The sequence below is a fragment of the Odontesthes bonariensis genome, chromosome 21, assembly GCF_027942865.1.
Source record: "Odontesthes bonariensis isolate fOdoBon6 chromosome 21, fOdoBon6.hap1, whole genome shotgun sequence".
Lineage (NCBI taxonomy): Eukaryota > Metazoa > Chordata > Actinopteri > Atheriniformes > Atherinopsidae > Odontesthes > Odontesthes bonariensis.
Genome location: NC_134526.1, coordinates 4,940,417 through 4,963,215, shown reverse-complemented (window position 1 = coordinate 4,963,215; position 22,799 = coordinate 4,940,417). Strand labels below are relative to the sequence as shown.

The 22,799-nt window shown below is 43.7% G+C and overlaps 1 protein-coding gene across 2 annotated transcripts; it reads right to left on the bottom strand.

Moving 5' to 3' along the window:
• Positions 1 to 2,591: 2,591 nt before the first annotated feature.
• On the bottom strand, positions 2,592 to 22,369 carry pigq (phosphatidylinositol glycan anchor biosynthesis, class Q). 2 transcript variants are annotated; one of them, XM_075454238.1, is made up of 14 exons: positions 22,277 to 22,369; positions 20,481 to 20,646; positions 19,985 to 20,171; positions 18,929 to 19,140; positions 18,655 to 18,851; positions 16,957 to 17,088; positions 14,945 to 15,065; positions 12,462 to 12,588; positions 12,226 to 12,379; positions 7,203 to 7,314; positions 6,547 to 6,627; positions 6,098 to 6,212; positions 4,260 to 4,321; positions 2,592 to 2,829 (listed from the first exon to the last, which is right to left on the bottom strand). In XM_075454238.1, the coding sequence occupies exons 2-14, from the start codon at positions 20,631 to 20,633 to the stop codon at positions 2,677 to 2,679; spliced, it is 1,806 nt and encodes a 601-aa protein (XP_075310353.1). In that variant the 5' UTR covers positions 20,634 to 20,646; positions 22,277 to 22,369; the 3' UTR covers positions 2,592 to 2,676. The 2 variants fall into 2 exon arrangements, with proteins under 2 accessions (XP_075310353.1, XP_075310354.1); XM_075454239.1 differs by having other exon boundaries at positions 20,481 to 20,606.
• Between the last annotated feature and the right edge of the window lie 430 nt (positions 22,370 to 22,799).

Below are 22,799 nucleotides of genomic sequence, written 5' to 3'. Positions count from 1 at the left end.
AATGGAAAATAGTTTACTGACCTCGTTTCGCCTTTTTAACTGTTACCCCCCCCCCTGAGCCCACTCTCCTCTGATTGGTCAGCTCCAGTGGCCTGATTAGGCCCCGCCCACCTTTGTTGCATCTGCTCTGCTGGTGTTTTGGTTTGAATTTGTCTTCTTCAGGGAGATATAAAAAAGGCAGTTTTTCATTGGACGCCATGTTAGTACACGCCCACGAGTGCATGAGGGGTCAGACATCTTTACGAATAGTTTCAACGAAATCCAGACCAAAAAAAAAAAAAAAAACCTACAAAAGGACCTTTTTAAAATGTTTTTGGGTTAGAAACCAGATTAAATACAATGTTTAGAGCAAGAGACGCCTCATTAACACGTAGAAATGTTAAATTTAATTTCATAGGGCTACAAGTTTGCAGCGAGACATAATTCGTAACTTATTTAGAAAATAAAAAGTGATAAATCTCAGAGCTTAGGCTGCTCTCTGGTAAGACCGGCTGTGTGTCTGCAAACATTTAGGTAAAGTCCACCTTCTGCACCGGCGTCTAAAGAGTGCGGAGTGGACTCCGTGTTAAGACTTTCAAGTAATTTGTTATTTCGTTCTTTTCGGGTCCAATCCAAAGTTTGGACGCCAGCTTTTCTCTGAGCTTTAGTTTGAGTCGAGCTTTCAACAAACCGAAGAAACGAAGCACATGGAATCATGCGAGGAAGGAAAAGCTTTCACCAGGTCAACAGACTGGTTTCCAGTAGACAGCGGAGTCAGAAGTTAACTGGTTTAATTTATTTCTTATTCATGAGTGCAGTGATCGACCTATTAAAGGGATAGTTCGCCTCTTTTGACATGAAGCTGTGTGACATCCCATATCAGCAACATCATTTATGAACATCTTCTTACCCCCTGCTGCGTCCTGTGAGCAGAGTTCCAGCCTCGTTTTGGTGTTGATGAAGGTAGTCCGGCTAGTTGGCTGGGGCTTAAAAAATAAAGCGTTTTGCTTCTCAGAACAATATGGGTTCAACAGAGTAATACATTTGCATCACAAAATGGTTCTCCAGGAAAAAGTCAGAGCTCACAATCGCTTGGCCCTATTTTCTCTCCCTTCGTATCCGCGAGTCTCCGTCTCCTTGACGGATAGATAGATAGATAGATAGATAGATAGATAGATAGATAGATAGATAGATAGATAGATAGATAGATAGATAGATAGATAGATAGATAGATAGATAGATAGATAGATAGATAGATAGATAGATAGATAGATAGATAGATAGATAGATAGATAGATAGATAGATAGATAGATAGATAGATAGATAGATAGATAGATAGATAGATAGATAGGAATTTTGGCCGACGCACGCGGAGTTACGACCATAAATCAGCCTTAAGGGGGACGAAGGCGTGGTAGAAGTGCGTGCGACTGCCACAGTATGGCGGCAAATTTAAGTTTTTTCCTCCTGCGTACATAATTCCATGTGTCATGTTTCCTTGTTTAAACAGTTTACGGCGTAGAAACAAACACTTTGAAAGTTTCAGCATTATTAGCGTCCCATAATTATGGCCTGTTGCCAAGACAACAGCTTTTAACACAACTTGCACCCTAAAGTCCCTTAAGTGGTTTTATCCTAAATTCAAAGAGCTGGACTGAACAAAAGACTAAAACTGTTGAAGTTGGTGGGTGAAAACGAGCCGACTGGTTGGCTCCCAACGAGAGGAATAAAACAAAGTTTTGTTCTGAGATGCAGCAGCGGAGTTCCACGTCCGAATCATGGAAACTATCGGGAGTGTTGGTGCCGCTCTGATTTATTAACAATAAAATAAAAATAATGTCTGTAGAGTGTTGGGAATGCATTTTGTCTTCAGACACTTTAAGATCTCGGCTCTGAAAACTCGACAGCAGGACGACTCGCTGCTTATTAGTCGCCATGGTGACGCGGCAGCTGTGGTCGGCGCCGACTCATAAAGCAGCGAATCTCGTATCTTTATTCATTCAACCTCTTCTCCTCTTCTTCTTCTCCTTCCTCCTCCTCTTCTTCTTCTTCTCCTTCCTCCTCTTCTTCTTCTTCTCCTTCCTCCTCTTCTTCTTCTTCTCCTTCCTCCTCTTCTTCTTCTCCTTCCTCCTCCTCTTCTTCTTCTCCTTCCTCCTCTTCTTCTTCTTCTTCTCCTTCCTCCTCTTCTTCTTCTTCTCCTTCCTCCTCTTCTTCTTCTCCTTCCTCCTCCTCTTCTTCTTCTCCTTCCTCCTCCTCTTCTTCTTCTTCTCCTTCCTCCTCTTCTTCTTCTTCTCCTTCCTCCTCTTCTTCTTCTCCTTCCTCCTCCTCTTCTTCTTCTCCTTCCTCCTCTTCTTCTTCTTCTTCCTCCTCCTCTTCTTCTTCTCCTTCCTCCTCTTCTTCTTCTCCTTCCTCCTCCTCTTCTTCTTCTTCTCCTTCCTCCTCTTCTTCTTCTTCTCCTTCCTCCTCTTCTTCTTCTTCTCCTTCCTCCTCTTCTTCTTCTCCTTCCTCCTCTTCTTCTTCTTCTCCTTCCTCCTCTTCTTCTTCTTCTCCTTCCTCCTCTTCTTCTTCTCCTTCCTCCTCCTCTTCTTCTTCTCCTTCCTCCTCTTCTTCTTCTTCTCCTTCCTCCTCTTCTTCTTCTCCTTCCTCCTCTTCTTCTTCTCCCTCCTCCTCTCCCGGGCACGTTTGCGGCTCACGCCTCAGTCGGCCTTGGTGGTCTTGCGCCTCCAGGGGTAAATCAGCTCCCCGACAAACAGCTTCTTGACCAGGGCGGCCCAGGAGTCTCTGGGGTAGCAGCTGTAGGTGGGGCTGCGGTACGTCTGCACCACGGTGCTGCACTTCAGAGGGTTAATCTGAGGAGGTCACACATCAATCAAACTTTATTTATATAGCCCTTTACAATAGCCAACTGGTACTCAAAGTGCTTTACAACAGGATAAAAACAACTGACGCGGCCTTTTAAATTTCCAAATGATATTTTCCAACAAAAGGCCGTGGGTGGCAGAAGGTGGTTTTGTTCTTGCACGCACTTCAGTTGATTGTTAAAAAATATATGTAGTTTATTTTTTAACAACAAAAAAATTCTTACAATTTGGATCAAAACGAAAGTTAACTTATTTGAATTTAACAAGATCTGAGGCTACCTTTACACGGAAACGATCTTGGTTTCACTTTTAAATCTGCATTTAGACGAGCGTTTTAGGGTGAAAATCTGCGTGCATACGGAAACGCTAAAGTGTGTGACGTTTCATATTTATCAATGCTTGGTCGTCCACCACTCCATTCAATGAAGTCCTCCCAGGTCTCACCCACAGCTGTCCAGGTCGCCTGCTCTCTCTATGAACTTCAAGAATTTCGAGAACGTAGTTCATATTTTTGGTCTGTTCTTTACTACTCTCGCTCATCATTGCTGTTATCTGATGAAATGACTCGTGAACGTCAATTACCGCGCCTAAGGCGAGTTAAAAGTCCGCAGGGACGGACATGTTGATAGCCTACTGATGTGTTTCCCACGGTTTCCTGGCGCTTTATTATGCTCGTCACGTCATTTCTATGTGACGAGAAACGCAGTTTTGCGTTTTTCATCCTTTACACGGTGGCGCGTTTTCAATAATTCCACTCTGGAGGGCGGTTTCACGTCCCCAAAACGCCGTTTCCATCTAAACGATATAGTGCATCCGCAAAAAGGTTTTGCGTTTTTAACCCGTTTTCGTTTCCGTGTAAAGTGCCCCTAAAAGTGGTAAAAAAAAATCCTTCCACCACCTCGCGTCCTCACACCGGACATTTGACAAACAAAAAAGAGCCCCTGGTGTGTTCTTAATCTGTCTGATCAATGGGCGGGTCCAAAAGTCACCAAAATAATTTAAACGATCTCAAATACAAAATGAACCCCAGATCTTGACTCCAAATCAACCAAAGTACATTCCAATATCTCAAAGAAAGCCAAACCGATAGAACCCATGACTTACAAAACATAAATGGCCACAACAACAACAACAACAACAACAACAACAACAATACATAAAACAAAACATAAAACACGATTCAGAAATGGTAAAAGTGCTAAAAGTGCTGCAGGGCATTAAAAGACTTCCACAAGTGCAATAAAATGAATTGAATAAAATTTGTATAAAATTAAGATAATTAAAAAAAGAGCGGATAGAATGGATGCATAGTGGTCCTAATCAGAGTTCGAACGCCAGTCTAAAAAGGCCGAGATGTTTCATCAGCGTAGGATTCTCACGGCGCTGCAGCTACCAACAAACCTCACATGGAGCCTTACCTCCATCAGCAGGTGGAGGGCGGTGCCCGGCTCCTCACACAGGACCCTGAACTTTACACCCTCTGCAAACAGAAACACCAACTTTAGGCAACACCGACAGTCCAGTTAAAAGCTCCTGATCGTGTCTGCATGACTTCCTGTAACCTTTAAAGTTCTCCGGCTTTCTGAAGCTCTTTCAGAGTTTTTCTTTGGACATTTTTCTGCTTATCCCTTAAAGGGACAGTTCGCCTCTTTTGACATGAAGCTGTATGACATCCCATATCAGCAACATCATTTCTGAACATCTTCTTACCCCCTGCTGCGTCCTGTGAGCAGAGTTCCAGCCTCGTTTTGGTGTTGATGAAGGTAGTCCGGCTAGTTGGCTGGGGTTTAAAAAATAAAGCGTTTTGCTTCTCAAAACAATATGCGTTCAACAGAGTAATACATTTGCATCACAAAATGGTTCTCCAGGAAAAAGTCAGACCTCACAATCTCTTGGCCCTATTTTCTCTCCCTTCGTATCACTGCCTGCTTGAGTCAGTGTTTTGAACGCATATTGTTTTGAGAAGCAAATTCAAGTTTTTATTGAACTTTTCTTAGGCTTGGTACATGGCAAATTAAACATGTTTCTTTATACAGGAACAAGTAGTATATGAGTAACCGACTTCGCACATATTTGTCTCAAAAATAGGCAGCTGATACAAATACAAGGTGAGTACATAATGATATCTGACTGCTGAGGCATACAGTGTTACAGGATCTCACTTGGGGAAAGCAGAAGAAAACCAGAGTCCTAGTGGGGGTCATTATTTACCTTTTATATAGTTCCAAAACCTGCCCCAGGGGGTCACCCCCTCCTCCCTATCACCACTCAATCTACTGAGCATACATTCATAGGATGCAGTTTCAGTCATTGCACACACCCATTGTTTCACATGTGGAATTTCTGATGCCTTCCAATGTCTTGAGATGACTTGACGAGCTGTTGTTATACCCACTGAGATTACAGAAAAGTGACATTTGGTTATATTGGCTAATTGAGACTCGTCCCCCAGTAGACAGAGCTCTGGACTGAGAGGAATCTCTGCTCCAAGCCAGTAACTTACCATATTTAGAATCTGAGTCCAGAAAGTTCTAATCAAGACACATTCCCACATACAATGAACAAAAGTACCAATTTCCTCCTTACATTTCCAACACAAGTCATCTCCGGATAGCTTCATCCTGTGTAGTCTGGATGGTGTGTAATAGTATTTATGTAACACATTATATTGTGTAAGTTTACCCCTTGCCTCTCTCACATATTTACCACAATCAGCCACAATTACTGCCCATCTATCACAATCAATCTCTCCACCAAGGTCCCACTGCCAAATCATCTTTAACTGGTCATAGTCAGCTGCGAGAGAAGAAATAGCCATTTTATAAAATTGTGAGGCTTTTCGTTTCATATAATCGCTCATCATATAAAACGCTTTATTTTTTAAACCCCAGCCAACTAGCCGGACTACCTTCATCAACACCAAAACGAGGCTGGAACTCTGCTCACAGGACGCAGCAGGGGGTAAGAAGATGTTCAGAAATGATGTTGCTGATATGGGATGTTACACAGCTTCATGTCAAAAGAGGCGAACTGTCCCTTTAAACAAGAGCGTAGAGGACAGCTAAGATATTAATTTTATTGGAAACCATCCTTAATGACTCAAGAAGACAACGATGAGAAGACGTGGGAAAGGAAACGGATCTTTAAGAGCTCCGGGAGCTGATTTCTTTCTGTTTCTCACGAACAAACCGGGCTCTGCTCCCGTCTGCATGAGTTACCGAACTGAAAGTGTTCATCAGAGGTAAAGGTGGCGTACCTGCCAGCCTGTAGGGCCGAGTGACGCGCAGACCGACGGCGAAGAGAGGGAAGGAGTTGATGAAGTCCACGCTGAGGTGAAGGACGCCCTGGAACAGCACCACCACCATCCGCAGCTGCACAGCACACAGGGGTGGAAAACAGAAAGTCCTGCTCATTCTGTGTGAATCTGATGATGAAGAAGGCTTCTGATCCGTAACTGAGCCTCAGTCAGCATGTTAAAGGTTAAAGGTCACCCCAAGGTCAGAAACCCAAGAGCATCTCAGACTCTGCAGGCCTCAGTCAGCATGTTAAAGGTTAAAGGTTATGATAGAAAATCTTGATTTTCCTTCGTTTTCTTTGGCAGATAACAGAACATGCACTCAGATCTAAACACGTTTATCCTTAAGAGACACTTTGAGATTTTACTGACACGAGTTAAAGACTTGTTGGACTTGTGACTCGACCTACCAGAGTGAAGACCAGGTAGTAGAGCGCTGTGGTGGGCAGCAGGAACAGCAGGATGGTGAACAGCAGCGTCCCTATGAAAAGCTGGAGCACCACAAACACTCAGAAGTCATCCAAACCAAACAATGTCACGTTTTCTGAGGGTAAAACTCCTCCCACTGAGGAGATTCTGCTTTAGGTTGGATTTCAGTTGCTCTCGCTGGAAAAAATCAAAGTCTTACCAAGTATATTTGTCTCATTTCTAGTCAAAATATCTCATTACACTTAATATAAGACACAACTGCCTAACAAGTACTATTTCAGCCAGATACAGGGACTTGATTTAATACAATACATCTGGAATATCTTGTTAAATGAAAAAGTCTTGAAAACAAATTGTTTTGAGTCACATATCATATGAAACAAGCTTTTTTGATATTTGAAGAGGTTTTTAAGCTAATTTCAAGATCACTTTTATCTCAAAAGTCCTAAATATCACATCTTATTTCAAGAAATCTGCACAAGCCGATTTTCACTAGTTCCATTGGCAGATTCTTTTGTTTATTTCAAGCAAAAACGTCTTTTATTTGTTGTTTTTCTTACTTATTTTTGGAGGGGCATTTTTTCCAGTGCTGTGGTCACTTTTGCTTGTTTGTGTTAGAGTGTTTTCTGCGAGTCACCTGGTCCAGGTCGTAGGAGCACGAGTCGACTCTCTGCCGCAGGACGTTCCACTTCTTCCCCCTGAAGAGCCTCCAGAGAGACGAGAGGCCGTAGATCTTCAGACAGTACAGCCTGACGGACACACAAACCAGTCAAAGTAACTCAGGCATCAGCTGTCAGAAGCTCGACTCATCTGAGTTTTTAAGCGTTTTTCCCCTTTTAGAATAAAATGAATCTCAAAAAAGGTGTTTTTTCTGTCCACCATAAAAAATCTAAACACAAACACAATGAAGCTGTTCCTCCAGTCAGAACAAAAACCCTCCAGCTCTACATACAGATACAGATAGTTCCTCTGTTGATCCCAGAGGGAAATTTCCACCAGAAGCTGGCTTCATCCATCCATCAGGGTGGATGTGAGTGGGCGGGGCTTAGCAGAGGAGGCGGAGCCAACTTAAGGAGTGACAGACTCCCAGGAACAGGAAGAAGGAGTTTTACACTTCAGACGCCCTGATATATGCTCCCAGGAACAGGAAGAAGGAGTTTTACACCTCAGACGCCCTGATATATGCTCCCAGGAACAGGAAGAAGGAGTTTTACACTTCAGACGCCCTGATATATGCTCCCAGGAACAGGAAGAAGGAGTTTTACACCTCAGACGCCCTGATATATGCTCCCAGGAACAGGAAGAAGGAGTTTTACACCTCAGACGCCCTGATATATGCTCCCAGGAACAGGAAGAAGGAGTTTTACACCTCAGACGCCCTGATATACGCTCCCAGGAACAGGAAGAAGGAGTTTTACACTTCAGAGGCCCTGATATATGCTCCCAGGAACAGGAAGAAGGAGTTTTACACCTCAGACGCTCTGATATATGCTCCCAGGAACAGGAAGAAGGAGTTTTACACTTCAGACGCCCTGATATATGCTCCCAGGAACAGGAAGAAGGAGTTTTACACTTTAGACGCCCTGATATCTGCTCCCAGGAACAGGAAGAAGGAGTTTTACACTTTAGACGCCCTGATATCTGCTCCCAGGAACAGGAAGAAGGAGTTTTACACCTCAGACGCCCTGATATATGCTCCCAGGAACAGGAAGAAGGAGTTTTACACTTCAGACGCCCTGATATATGCTCCCAGGAACAGGAAGAAGGAGTTTTACACTTCAGACGCCCTGATATATGCTCTCAGGAACAGGAAGAAGGAGTTTTACACCTCAGACGCCCTGATATATGCTCTCAGGAACAGGAAGAAGGAGTTTTACACCTCAGACGCCCTGATATATGCTCCCAGGAACAGGAAGAAGGAGTTTTACACTTCAGACGCCCTGATATATGCTCCCAGGAACAGGAAGAAGGAGTTTTACACTTCAGACGCCCTGATATATGCTCCCAGGAACAGGAAGAAGGAGTTTTACACTTCAGACGCCCTGATATATGCTCTCAGGAACAGGAAGAAGGAGTTTTACACCTCAGACGCCCTGATATATGCTCCCAGGAACAGGAAGAAGGAGTTTTACACCTCAGACGCCCTGATATATGCTCTCAGGAACAGGAAGAAGGAGTTTTACACCTCAGACGCCCTGATATATGCTCCCAGGAACAGGAAGAAGGAGTTTTACACAATACGTCTCCTGTAAAGCCTTAATTAAGTGAGAAACCATTAATCTAGGCTCATTCTACCCAAGGCTGTGTGAAGGTAGGCAGAAGAGCATCTGTGAGGAGGAGTGATGCCTCCTCCTTCGTCTCCTCCTGAGCTGAACTGTGATCACAGCAGGAGATATTTTTAGATTTAAAAAAAGAACTGTGACAAAGCTTCTCAAAGTGAATCTAAAATACACTCAGCCGTGTGCAGCTGATGGAGCATAAATATGCAGCAAGGACAGCGGGAATATTTCATTATACGCCACAGCCGGGGAGCGCTATCTTTAGAGCAAATGTATAATTTAGTCAATCGTTCCTCCTCCACTTTTATCTCAGAGTACAGATTTCACCACGCTGCTGCAGCAGCTCTTTCAGGCTGAAACTGGATCAGAGCAGAAGCTGCAGCAGGTGAGCTCACCTGAGAGGCAAACAAACCGCATTAATGTCGGAAAGTAAAGACGACACTTTCACTTTGATCCCCAAACAGGATTTAACAGCAATGCATGCTGGGACAAGGCTTTACGAGGCTTCATCTGCCCTAAAAATGACTAAAAACTGAATCTGACAACATTAGGCTTCACAAAGTCCAACATTAAGTTTTATTGTTGTATAAAAGGCTCATTTTTACCTGCTTTTATTCTTTTTCGCCCACATTCCTTTAGCTGTGTAGCACTTTGGTTAACGCCTGTTTTTAAATGTGCTTCTTAAGAACTTTAAAGCAGAAAAAGTCCAGTTTGGAGCTTTTCCACGAGTCAGAAGTTCAGGTTCAGCTGCTCGAATCGGTTTCCTTTTCCTCCAGCTCCAACAGAACCGAACAATCACGTCACCGCGGTTCTGTTTACGTTCCAGTTTCCCTGAACCGAGGAGGACAAAACTGAGTTTTTCCAAGAGCTGCTGCTGGATTTTCTGACCAAACACAACCAGTTCAACACGTGTTTTATCACAGCCACGAATGCGTTGATCCGGAGCAAAAATAAGAGCCTATAAAGCCCTGAAGTCTTCGCTCGACTGTTAAAGTTTTAGTTCAGTTCTGGCTCCAAACCAGCGCGAGAGCTGCCGCCATTAAAGAGGAGCGAACACATTTCTGAGGGACCGACACGCTGCAGACAGACCAAACAAACTGTAAAGAAACTCAACAAAAACGCTGAAAACAGGCCTCAGAAAGCAACCTGCTGTGAGCTCAGTTTGTTTCATGTGGAAAAAACTTATCTTATAACCCCGTTTAAAAAAATAAATATAAAAATAAAGCGTTTTTCTTCTCAAAACAATATGCGCTCAACAGAGTAAAACATTTGCCTCAAAAAAAATCGTTCTCCAGGAAAAAGTCAGACCTCACAATCTCTTGGCCCTATTTTCTATCACACTTTTTTAAACCCCAGCCAACTAGCCGGACTACTTTCATCAACACCAAAACGAGGCTGGAACTCTGCTCACAGGACGCAGCAGGGGGTAAGAAGATGTTCATAAATGATGTTGCTGATATGGGATGTCACACAGCTTCATGTCAAAAGAGGCGAACTGTCCCTTTAACGACGAGTCGAGCTCATGTCTGAAGTTTAAACAACGACATTAAACCACACAGAAAAAGTTTTGTTGTGCGTTTTCTTCTCTGCCATCTTTCCCTCATCTGGAGTGCAATGCATTCTGGGATTTTAGGCTGCCCTAAGGCCACACAAGTCACACCCAGATGCATCCTGGGTAAAGTGGGCGGAGCAAGAACACATGACGGAACTTAGGCTTTGTTCGAAACCGCATACTTCTCATACTACTCCTACTAACTTTGTGAGTTAGTATGCGAGTTTGAGTAAGCGAGAAGTTCCCGGATGCATACTAGATTCTCTGAAATGTTGGGTATGCATCATGAGGTTACTACTCATACTCAAACTACCCAAGATGCAACGTAACGTGACGTCGCCGATCGTCATTTCCTGTCAAAACGGCAGTTTCAAGCTAGCTACAACGAGGGTAGGTTCACTTCCTGTTTTCAAAACAAAAGCACCAATTGTATGGTAATGGCTTTCCCTGTGATAAAAGGCAACGGGTATTTTATTTTGTGAAAATAACCGGAAGTGCGTTGCTCACTGCGGCTAGCTTTAGTAGTGCCGAATTCGTGGGAACAAAATTGTAAACAGCCGGTATTTTGTCAGGTTTTCAACACGTTGGGGATCTAAACGACTACTTTCTCACCTGAAAATGTTTCAAATGTTGCTAAAGTTTACAGAGTTTAGAGCTTAAGAGAAATCAGCTTCAGGCCGGCTGATTTCGGCTCGGGCAGGAGCGAAATGCATTGTGGGTAAACGCTCTGCATACTGTCTGATCGATCAGTATGTAGTATAGAAGTATATAGTATGTAGAATGTAGTATGTAGTATGGAAGTATGCAGTATGCAGTATGCAGTATGTAGTATGTAGTATGCAGTATGCAGTATGTAGTATGGAAGTATGTAGTATGGAAGTATGTAGTATGCAGTATGCAGTATGTAGTATGTAGTATGTAGTATGCAGTATGCAGTATGTAGTATGGAAGTATGTAGTATGGAAGTATGTAGTATGCAGTATGTAGTATGGAAGTATGTAGTATGGAAGTATGTAGTATGTAGTATGAAATATGTAGTATGTAGTATGGAAGTATGTAGTATGTAGTATGGAAGTATGTAGTATGGAAGTATGTAGTATGTAGTATGCAGTATGTAGTATGTAGTATGAAATATGTAGTATGTAGTATGGAAGTATGTAGTATGTAGTATGAAATATGTAGTATGTAGTATGTAGTATGGAAGTATGTAGTATGTAGTATGGAAGTATGTAGTATGTAGTATGCAGTATGCAGTATGTAGTATGTAGTATGGAAGTATGTAGTATGGAAGTATGTAGTATGCAGTATGCAGTATGTAGTATGTAGTATGCAGTATGCAGTATGTAGTATGGAAGTATGTAGTATGGAAGTATGTAGTATGCAGTATGTAGTATGGAAGTATGTAGTATGGAAGTATGTAGTATGTAGTATGAAATATGTAGTATGTAGTATGTAGTATGGAAGTATGTAGTATGTAGTATGGAAGTATGTAGTATGGAAGTATGTAGTATGTAGTATGTAGTATGTAGTATGTAGTATGGAAGTATGTAGTATGCAGTATGCAGTATGTAGTATGTACTATGCGGTTTCGAACACAGCCGTAACCTTCTATTTCAGGGTGAACACACACACAAGCGCTGCTTTTCTTTTCTTTTTCATTTCACTTCACCAATTTAAACTTTTTTCAGTTGGTTTGAGACACAAAATCCTAAAAAAAAAAAAAAAAAAAAAAAAAAAAAAAATCACTTTTAAGTTTTAACTTGTAATTCGTTTGATGCGAGTCTAACAGCAGCAGATTTAGAGCCGACAGCTGGCTGGATGGGGCGTACCTGGCTCCGTAGACGTAGAAGCAGTAGATGTGGAAGGTGAAGAGCGCCACCATGTCGGACAGCAGAGAGAGGGCGAAGCTGAGGCCGAGGCAGGCCGACAGGCCGCCGTACCAGAGGATGCCCTCGATGAACGGGGCCATGAGGTGGATGTAGCCTGGAGGGAACACTTCAGGGTGAACATCTGGAGTAACAAACACAGCCTGCAGCCTTCTGCGTGTCTTTGTGCAGCCACTCACTGATCCAGAGGTGGATGTGGTACAGGAAGAAGCGTCCCAGAACCTGGTCCAGAGCCCGGTTCATCTTCAGGCCGGCGGGAGCTCCCATCAGCCACTGCAGCAGCTCCTCCAGCTTTGTGGCCACATGCTGACGAAAGAAAAGAGGAAAACAGAGCGAATGTGTTCAGTTTAAAGGAAAAGATTCGTTTTTAAAGCTTTTTCTGTTCCGAAACGCTTCAAAAACTTCATTTCTGAGTTAAATTTTAAGATTTTCTCGTCATTTGGTGCTTTAACATGTGTCAGGATGCCGTGATGATCATCAGAGAGCAGAAAAATATCATTTTAATATAAACAAGACGTCAAATATAACAAAAACAGAACACAGACGGATCACTGAATGTTTAAAAAAAAGGAAGTTTTAAGCTTATTTTAAAAGGCAGAGAGGGTTGGAGCCGATTCCAGAGGAGAGGAGCCTGATAATTGAAGGCTCTGCCTCCCAAACTGGACCAAGTGGAGCCGCACGAGAGAGAGCCTTCAGTTATCAGGCCCCTCTCTGTGGAACCAGCTGCCAGTTTGGGAGGCAGAGCCTTCAGTTATCAGGCCCCTCTCTGTGGAACCAGCTGCCAGTTTGGGAGGCAGAGCCTTCAGTTATCAGGCCCCTCTCTGTGGAACCAGCTGCCAGTTTGGGAGGCAGAGCCTTCAGTTATCAGGCCCCTCTCTGAGGAACCAGCTGCCAGTTTGGGAGGCAGAGCCTTCAGTTATCAGGCCCCTCTCTGTGGAACCAGCTGCCAGTTTGGGAGGCAGAGCCTTCAGTTATCAGGCCCCTCTCTGTGGCACCAGCTGCCAGTTTGGGAGGCAGAGCCTTCAGTTATCAGGCCCCTCTCTGTGGGACCAGCTGCCAGTTTGGGAGGCAGAGCCTTCAGTTATCAGGCCCCTCTCTGGGGAACCAGCTGCCAGTTTGGGAGGCAGAGCCTTCAGTTATCAGGCCCCTCTCTGAGGAACCAGCTGCCAGTTTGGGAGGCAGAGCCTTCAGTTATCAGGCCCCTCTCTGTGGAACCAGCTGCCAGTTTGGGAAGCAGAGCCTTCAGTTATCAGGCCCCTCTCTGTGGGACCAGCTGCCAGTTTGGGAGGCAGAGCCTTCAGTTATCAGGCCCCTCTCTGTGGAACCAGCTGCCAGTTTGGGAGGCAGAGCCTTCAGTTATCAGGCCCCTCTCTGTGGAACCGGCTGCCAGTTTGGGAGGCAGAGCCTTCAGTTATCAGGCCCCTCTCTGTGGAACCAGCTGCCAGTTTGGGAGGCAGAGCCTTCAGTTATCAGGCCCCTCTCTGTGGCACCAGCTGCCAGTTTGGGAGGCAGAGCCTTCAGTTATCAGGCCCCTCTCTGTGGCACCAGCTGCCAGTTTGGGAGGCAGAGCCTTCAGTTATCAGGCCCCTCTCTGTGGCACCAGCTGCCAGTTTGGGAGGCAGAGCCTTCAGTTATCAGGCCCCTCTCTGTGGAACCGGCTGCCAGTTTGGGAGGCAGAGCCTTCAGTTATCAGGCCCCTCTCTGTGGAACCAGCTGCCAGTTTGGGAGGCAGAGCCTTCAGTTATCAGGCCCCTCTCTGTGGAACCAGCTGCCAGTTTGGGAGGCAGAGCCTTCAGTTATCAGGCCCCTCTCTGTGGAACCAGCTGCCAGTTTGGGAGGCAGAGCCTTCAGTTATCAGGCCCCTCTCTGTGGAACCAGCTGCCAGTTTGGGAGGCAGAGCCTTCAGTTATCAGGCCCCTCTCTGTGGCACCAGCTGCCAGTTTGGGAGGCAGAGCCTTCAGTTATCAGGCCCCTCTCTGTGGCACCAGCTGCCAGTTTGGGAGGCAGAGCCTTCAGTTATCAGGCCCCTCTCTGTGGCACCAGCTGCCAGTTTGGGAGGCAGAGCCTTCAGTTATCAGGCCCCTCTCTGTGGAACCAGCTGCCAGTTTGGGAGGCAGAGCCTTCAGTTATCAGGCCCCTCTCTGTGGGACCAGCTGCCAGTTTGGGAGGCAGAGCCTTCAGTTATCAGGCCCCTCTCTGTGGAACCAGCTGCCAGTTTGGGAGGCAGAGCCTTCAGTTATCAGGCCCCTCTCTGTGGGACCAGCTGCCAGTTTGGGAGGCAGAGCCTTCAGTTATCAGGCCCCTCTCTGTGGGACCAGCTGCCTGTTTGGGAGGCAGAGCCTTCAGTTATCAGGCCCCTCTCTGTGGGACCAGCTGCCAGTTTGGGAGGCAGAGCCTTCAGTTATCAGGCCCCTCTCTGTGGAACCAGCTGCCAGTTTGGGAGGCAGAGCCTTCAGTTATCAGGCCCCTCTCTACTTTTAAGATCAGGCTGAAAACTTTCCTCTCTGATAAAGCTTATAGTTAGGGATGGCCTAAGTGTAGAAGCTTAAAACCACCGAGGCTTATTAGCTTTAAACCTTCAGCACATTCAGATTCTACTCAGAACTGAGCTTATAATCATGAGACCGACACTTTGCGTTTCACCGCCCGACGCAGGACTTACATCAGCGGCGGGCACCAGCATGTTGGCCAACATGGGGATGTGGTCGTCTCTGTAGAGCCACCACATGAGCAACACGCCGAGCGCCACGTCCACCAGGATCGACACCAGGATGTTCGCTTTCCTGCCGACAGAGACGGAACACAACAGGAAGCTGCTTTTACATGGCAAAGTAAAGGCGAAAACCCTCAGAAACACAACAAAGCAGGAGGCAAAAGTCACACGCATCAGCCCAACATCTGCATTAAAACGTTCATTTTAAAGCTGAAATTCCTGCTTTAGATGGAGTAAAGTCCTTAGTTTCAGCTCCTCTGACAGCTCTGAGCATCCTTCTTTAATCAGCTCTGCAGGATGGAGCATTTCTTCCAGTTTCCACCTTAAATCTGATCTTGTCACTCAGCTGTCGGCCCTAAAGAGAAACGTTTAAAGCCTCTTTAATCTGTAAAAAGCTGCATCATCGTCATCCTGAGAGATGAGCTCAGCTTCCCCGAACCTCCCTCTGACTAATGGAAGAACGGACATGTTTTTCTGTCATTTTAGCCACATAAAACTCAGTAAAATGTCTTCAGTCGGATCTTTTTCATGTTTTTCTGTCATTTTATCCACATAAAACTCAGTAAAATGTCTTCAGTCGGATCTTTTTCATGTTTTTCTGTCATTTTATCCACATAAAACTCAGTAAAATGTCTTCAGTCTGATCTTTTTCATGTTTTTCTGCCATTTTATCCACATAAAACTCAGTAAAATGTCTTCAGTCGGATCTTTTTCATGTTTTTTCTGCCATTTTATCCACATAAAACTCAGTAAATTGTCTTCAGTCTGATCTTTATCATGTTTTTCTGTCATTTTATCCAAATAAAACTCAGTAAAATGTCTTCAGTCGGATCTTTTTCATGTTTTTTCTGCCATTTTATCCACATAAAACTCAGTAAAATGTCTTCAGTCGGATCTTTTTCATGTTTTTTCTGCCATTTTATCCACATAAAACTCAGTAAAATGTCTTCAGTCGGATCTTTTTCATGTTTTTTCTGCCATTTTATCCACATAAAACTCAGTAAAATGTCTTCAGTCGGATCTTTTTCATGTTTTTTCTGCCATTTTATCCACATAAAACTCAGTAAAATGTCTTCAGTCGGATCTTTTTCATGTTTTTTCTGCCATTTTATCCACATAAAACTCAGTAAAATGTCTTCAGTCTGATCTTTATCATGTTTTTCTGTCATTTTATCCAAATAAAACTCAGTAAAATGTCTTCAGTCGGATCTTTTTCATGTTTTTCTGCCATTTTATCCACATAAAACTCAGTAAAATGTCTTCAGTCGGATCTTTTTCATGTTTTTCTGCCATTTTATCCACATAAAACTCAGTAAAATGTCTTCAGTCGGATCTTTTTCATGTTTTTCTGTCATTTGCTGCATGGTCTGCACAGCAGGCAGTGATACGATGGGAGAGAAAATAGGGCCAAGAGATTGTGAGGTCTGACTTTTTCCTGGAGAACGATTTTGTGACACAAATGTATTACTCTGTTGAACGCATATTGTTCTGAGAAGCAAAACGCTTTATTTTTTAAACCCCAGCCAACTAGCCGGACTACCTTCATCAACACCAAAACGAGGCTGGAACTCTGCTCACAGGACGCAGCAGGGGGTAAGAAGATGTTCAGAAATGATGTTGCTGATATGGGATGTCATACAGCTTCATGTCAAAAGAGGCGAACTATCCCTTTAACAACCTTCCCTTTTTCTTTATTCTTACGAAGCTGACCAGGATCATCCAATTGAGCTGAATTAGCTTCCCACAGCTGCTTTTTAATCCTTTCTGCTGATTCCTCTGACATCTCCCTGGTTTCCTGTCAGTCAGCAGCACGTTAAACTCTGTAAAACCGTCCACATATTTAAACCTTTCTCTTAGAAATGAAAATCATGGACGAGAAACCTTTAATGTTTTAAGAGGCCAGAGTGTTCAGCTGCTAAATAAAAGAGTTTTGTGTGTTTTTCTCCGCCGTGACCACGCACCTCATGAAGTGAGTGTGATCGGCGGCGGCCTTCGGCGAGCTGAGCGTCCTCATGTGTTCGGTCCTGTAGCTGAGCTGGACGCACGTGGACAGTTTGGAGGACAGGAAGCGCAGCGGGAACAGACTGAAGACGCTGCAGGAGAAACCACAGAAGAAGCCCGTTTCAATGTGGGCAGAGAGCTTTAAAACACACCAAATATCTGAGGGGAAAACTAGGGCTGGGCAACGATTAAAGTGTTTAATCTAATTAATCACATGATTTCCCTGATTAATCACGATTAATCGCATTTGTACGTAAAATCCAAAAATGAATCCAAAAGTAGGGTATAGCTTTTAGCATTTAGTTTTATTTTAAATGTGCTGCCATATGAATGAAAGTGCCATAACATTTGTTGTGCAAACACACTTTTAGCATCAGCATCTTTCTGTAGTTTTTATGTAGAAGCCTCGCTCCACTGTCTGTTTCCTTGAATGACTTGCTGCTATCAGTTGTGTGTTTTGCCTTTAAGTGATATTTTAGACTGGAACTACTACGCTGAGAAGACAATTCAACTTGGCAGTGTTTACAGATGACTTTGGTTCTGTCGACTCCGCCGTCTGGAAGAACTTTAAAATGAAAATGGCCGAGTAAAAGTTCCGTACCCTTCTCCATGTTTGGTGGATCCGCCGATTACTTTCTTTTCCTGTTCCACAGCAGATAGCAGCAGACTTTTACAAAATAAAATCCTGTGAGCAGCAGACTTTTACAAAATAAAAGCCTGTGAGCAACAGACTTTTACAATAATAAAATAAATAATAAAACCTGCGTTAATGCGCGATAATTAACGAGTTAACTCGCCCAGCCCTAGTGAAATCCCAACTCCGTGCTCGTTTACGGCCTCATGTTCAAGTGTGAATTAAAGGTTGAAATCTGATTTGTTTCTACAGACACGCAGCTAAAAAACTAAGAATAACTTGAACACTTTTAGACTTTTTGGAGAAACTAAATGTGACACTTATCCTCAGAAGTTTGTGGACTCTTTCTGAGTTATTTTAAAAGCCTGTTTTAGTTAGAAGAGACCAAAGCGACGCAAAACCAACTGAAACACACACACCGGTGGAGGCAGATGCATCAGAACACTCACACACATCCACACCTTTACTTCACCGTTCTCCATTTAGACCCAGACCTCAGCTCTGCTGCCCACTAGTGGTTAAAAATGTCATTTCACAGACGGGGACTGAAAAAGAAGTGGCATGTACCACCTGGTGTGAGGGCTGTAAACGGGGCCCGTTTGGGCCGAGGTGTGAAGGTGGGATGAGGCTGCAGCTTTTAAACCTCCATCCAAACGGCTTCAGCATTAAAACAGGCAGAAATATTGAGTTTTAAGAGTTAAAAAAGTGGCTAAAAGGACCCAAAAGCCTCCCTGGAGGATTAAACGATGTCTGTTGTGATGAATTTAACCCTCCAGGGATGCTTTTGGGTCCTTTTAGCCACTTTTTTAACTCTTAAAACTCAATATTTCTGCCTGATTTATGACATGACGTCATGGAACAATGAGATGAGCCTGCATCAGATGAAGCATCTAAAGCAGTTTCTGTAGTTTCAGAGCTGCAGACTCACATCACAGCTGAGTGGAATATGTTTCCAACCATCTGGGATGTTTTGCAGGAGTGTTTTTGTGTGTGTGTGCGTCGGCCGTGGACTCCTTCGTCTCACCGGATGTTGCAGATCCACGTCCACACGCCGAGCAGCCAACCGAGGAGCAGGCAGAGCGGCACCGACGCCTGCTTCAGCAGCTCCACCAGGATGCTGGCCTCCCGGCCGTCCGACTGCCAGTGCGTCGACTTCAGCGGCCCGTCGTCGTATTTGTCCATGAAGAACAGCGGCTGGCTGCTAGCCACCGTCTGAAACATCTGGGAGGAGGAGGAGCGGAGGAGATTAAAGCCGGTCTGCGGGAGGCGGAGCTCAGAGGCAGAATTATAAATCAGACCTGTTTCAGCTCAGGCGGAGCTCCGGTTTTGTCGTCAGTCTCTCCGCTGTCGATGGGATGAATCTGGGACAGCATCACCTTCCTCTGCTCATAGTGGACAAAGATCACCTTCTCATCCTCATCCTCCTCCTCCTCCTCACCATCCTCCCCTTCCTCCTTCTCCTCCTCCTCCTTCTTCTTCTTCTTTGCTTTCTCCTGAGCGGCTCCTCCACCTGCGATCAGGAACAGAAGACGCTCCGTTTCTTTAACAACAGATGTGTAAATATCACATTTAAAGTCGTTTTAAAGGCTGAAACATGAAGGAAAAAGCTTGTTCTCTCTGATAAAAAAAGGTTTGAATGATTTAAACTTTAAGATTTCACCATTCTCCTCTACATCCAACTGAATGTGATCAGATTCTGCTCTGAAGCTGCCTCCAGCAGAGGGAATCAGGCTGAGGTTTTATCAAATCCTATTTATGTCTAGCACATTTCATGTACAAACAGTTTAAAATGCTTCACATAAAATAAAAGCATTGCAGCAGGGAGTGGAAGAAGCATTAAAATACATAAAAGAATATAAAGAGAAACAAATAAAATCAATTAAATGAATTTAAAAACCAGCAACAGTCCAGATAAGTTCAAAGATAGCGTGCAGATTTCATGCATAGACACATGAGAACAGAAATGTTTTTAACCTGGATTTAAAAATGTCTCCATTTGGTGAAAGTTTAATCTCCACTGGCAGTTTGTTCCACTTGTTTGCAGCAGAACAGCTAAATGCTGCTTCTCCATGTTTAGTCTGGACTCTGGACTGGACCAGCTGACCTGAGTCCTTGGATCTAAGAGCTCTGCTGGCTTTATATTCTCTGAACAGATCACAGATTGTAAACCATCAGCAGGCTTTTAAAATCTATTCTGTGACTGACTGGAAGCCAGAGTAAAGATTTTAAAGCTGCTGTGATGTGTTCAGATCTCTTAGTCCGGGTTAAAACTCTAGCAGCAGCGTTCTGGATGAGCTGCAGATGTTTAATGCTCTTTTTGGGAAGTCCAGTTAAAAGAGCATCACAGTGCTTACTCTGGTGGCGCTTCAGCACCTCGCAGGTGAAGCCCATCTTTCCCATCTGGCGGCGGATCTGGAGCCAGCGTTCCTGGGGGAAGATGGTGCTCAGGTCCCTGAGGAAGCTCTCTATGCCCTCCTGGCCCTCTTTGGGTAAACTCCAGGAGCCCAGCACCGTCAGCTCCACCCCGCTCTGAGCCTGCATCTTTGAGGGAGAGACGAGTGGAAACAGACAAAGTTTTAATGCTTGAAACCTGGAAAAGAGGAAAAACAAACTTATTTTTAATCACCAGAGGAGTTCTGTGGCTCAAACATAAAGCAAAGTTTTATATTAAAGTTGATTGAACTTGTTCGTATTTCCCAAATTTACAATAAGAGGCTTTAAACTCAGCTTAAAGCCACTGATGCCGGCGTTGCTTTTGATCCAAAGCTGGTTGCAGCTGCTGCTGGATCGACCTCTGAAAACCTCCCACATAACTGTCCCGTACAGAGGACGATACGACGTTGCACCAACCTGCTGGACGTACTGTTTGACCTGACCCGGGATGAACGGGTAGTGGATGACCGCCAGCACCACGGCCGAGTCATGGCCGGTGATCCAGCGGCCCACCAGCAGGCCGCTGTCCGCCCGGTTACAGCACTGCGGGAAGAAGACCTTCAGCACCATGACGTCTGCAGCTCTGAGGACGCACAGCAGGAGCAACGCAGCGTTTACGGTTCACACAAAGGGACCAAGACTCACCTCAAACCCGTTTTTTTATGGTTCGGGTTGGAGATCAATTAGCCGTCTTAAAATATTTGTTTTGAAAAAAAGTCATCCCATATCTGAGCTTTCAATCAGCATCATAAACATTTGTGTTATTCTTTAAATACTTAATAAAATATCCCCTCATCTCCATGTAACACCATAAAGTCTTAAACTACATTTAGATCCCCTTTTAAAACTTTGGAAACGTTTTATTTCTATTATTTATTGTAGATAAACCTCCTCTGTGCACATGTTATTTGACCTTATTTTATCCAAACTTCCAGCTAAACAGATTAGCATGAAAATGTATCAAATCAAATCAAATGTATTTGTATAGCACATTTCATGTACAAACAATTCAAAGTGCTTCACATAAAATAAAAGCATTGCAGCAGGGAGTGATGTACACATTAAATAGGATTTAGTATTGTTACTGTCATTAATACCGTTGGTATGAATGGATTTTTGTGCTGTCCCTGATGCTGTTTGTGGATTTTCTGGGTTTCAAATTAGCTTGTATTAGCATGTATTCATTTTTAGGGTAAAAGGCTGTAAACTTAACCCGAAAATATGAAACCCCATTTAAAATAAAGCATGTGCGAGTAGGTTTTGGCACCTATTACTTCTACTCCTGTCACATGCCATTTCCTGACATGAAATACTACAAAACCTTTTTATATAAATGTATAATGTGATATATATATATATATATATATATATATATATATATATATATATATATATATATATATATATATATAGGGAGATAGATAGATAGATAGATAGATAGATAGATAGATAGATAGATAGGTTTTTATTTATTTGTTTATTTTGTTATTTATTATTATTTAGTTACTAGTAGTAGTATTATTGTTGTTTTATTGTTGTTAATACAATCATTGTAAATATTTAAAAAAATGTTGAGCTACTTGACTAATTTGAATTTCCCCCATTGGGGAATAAATAAAGTATTTTTCTATTCTATTCTATATAAATTAGGCGTAACATGACAGATGATACATGCCGAATCGAAGACGAGCTTCTTAATATTACAACAGGTATAAAAGTTTTCGGAGTATATTAACAGATGAGCGCCGCGGGAGGAAAACCTCTAAATTCTCCGTATTTTAAACGGATTTTAAGCATGTCCGGAATGGACGGTTGGCCTCCTTTTTTTGCCCTTCAAATATCCAGTCTGACTGGGTCGCGTTGTTATGGCAACACAGGCAGCCTGGAGCGGGAATGTCATTGATTTTAGTGGCAGTGATGTCGATTAACAAGCCCGGACTTACAAAGTAGGTTAGTTAGGAACTAAAACTGTAACCTTGCCGCCACAATACGGAAAAACTCACCAAACATTTACATGAAAAACGATAAAGACGTGACGCAGGTTTATTCTTTCCTCCACCTCTCAGCTCGTAATTCACCGCAGACCGTCGAGTGAAAGTGTTAAAAACCACATTAAATTCAGCAGCCGGGCCCACCTCACACAGCGGAACCGTTAAACTGACAAACACCATCATGGACACGAGATATGAGCGGGGAAAAAATATAATATTTACCTTCAGTACCGCGGACGCGACCTTTCATTTAAATTTTAAAACACCCGAGTGGAGTTCAGTTATGTGGAGACCGCCGCCATTTTCTTTGTTGACAGTCCGTCCCCCTAAAAGCTCCGACGAGAAACACGCTTCTCATTCTTCTTCTCGGTTCAACGACAGTTTGCAGCCTGCTTTGCCTTCCTAACTGGCCCAAGAACGTAATTTATTTCCATATTAAAATTCCTACAATTAAGCAGGACATGTTCCACAGTTTGTTTGCTTTTTTTTGTAATATCCCTTCTTTTCCAGGCAGCCCACCTTCCTCCCAATGTCCCTTTATGTTATATAGATGCCTTCCATTTTCACTTATATCCCAATATCCCCACCATGCTGTGTGTGTAGTGTTTTGGCTTTGTTTAACGGAACTGTTTTGCTTCTTAGTGATTGTTTAACTGATTTATGAACCAGCTCCCCCCCCCCCCCCCCAAAAAAAACACACCAACATGAGCAGGAACACAAACAAAATGTGAATATATGACATAGA

Excerpts from the sequence above, each read along its gene's own strand:
- pigq (XM_075454238.1), bottom strand. The coding sequence starts at position 20,633 with ATGGTGCTGAAGGTCTTCTTCCCGCAGTGCTGTAACCGGGCGGACAGC. Across the intron at positions 19,141-19,984 it reads GGTGCTGAAGCGCCACCAGA|GTGGAGGAGCCGCTCAGGAG; the intron begins GTAAGCACTGTG and ends TCCTGATCGCAG. Across the intron at positions 12,380-12,461 it reads CCACATCCACCTCTGGATCA|GCTACATCCACCTCATGGCC; the intron begins GTGAGTGGCTGC and ends TGTTCCCTCCAG.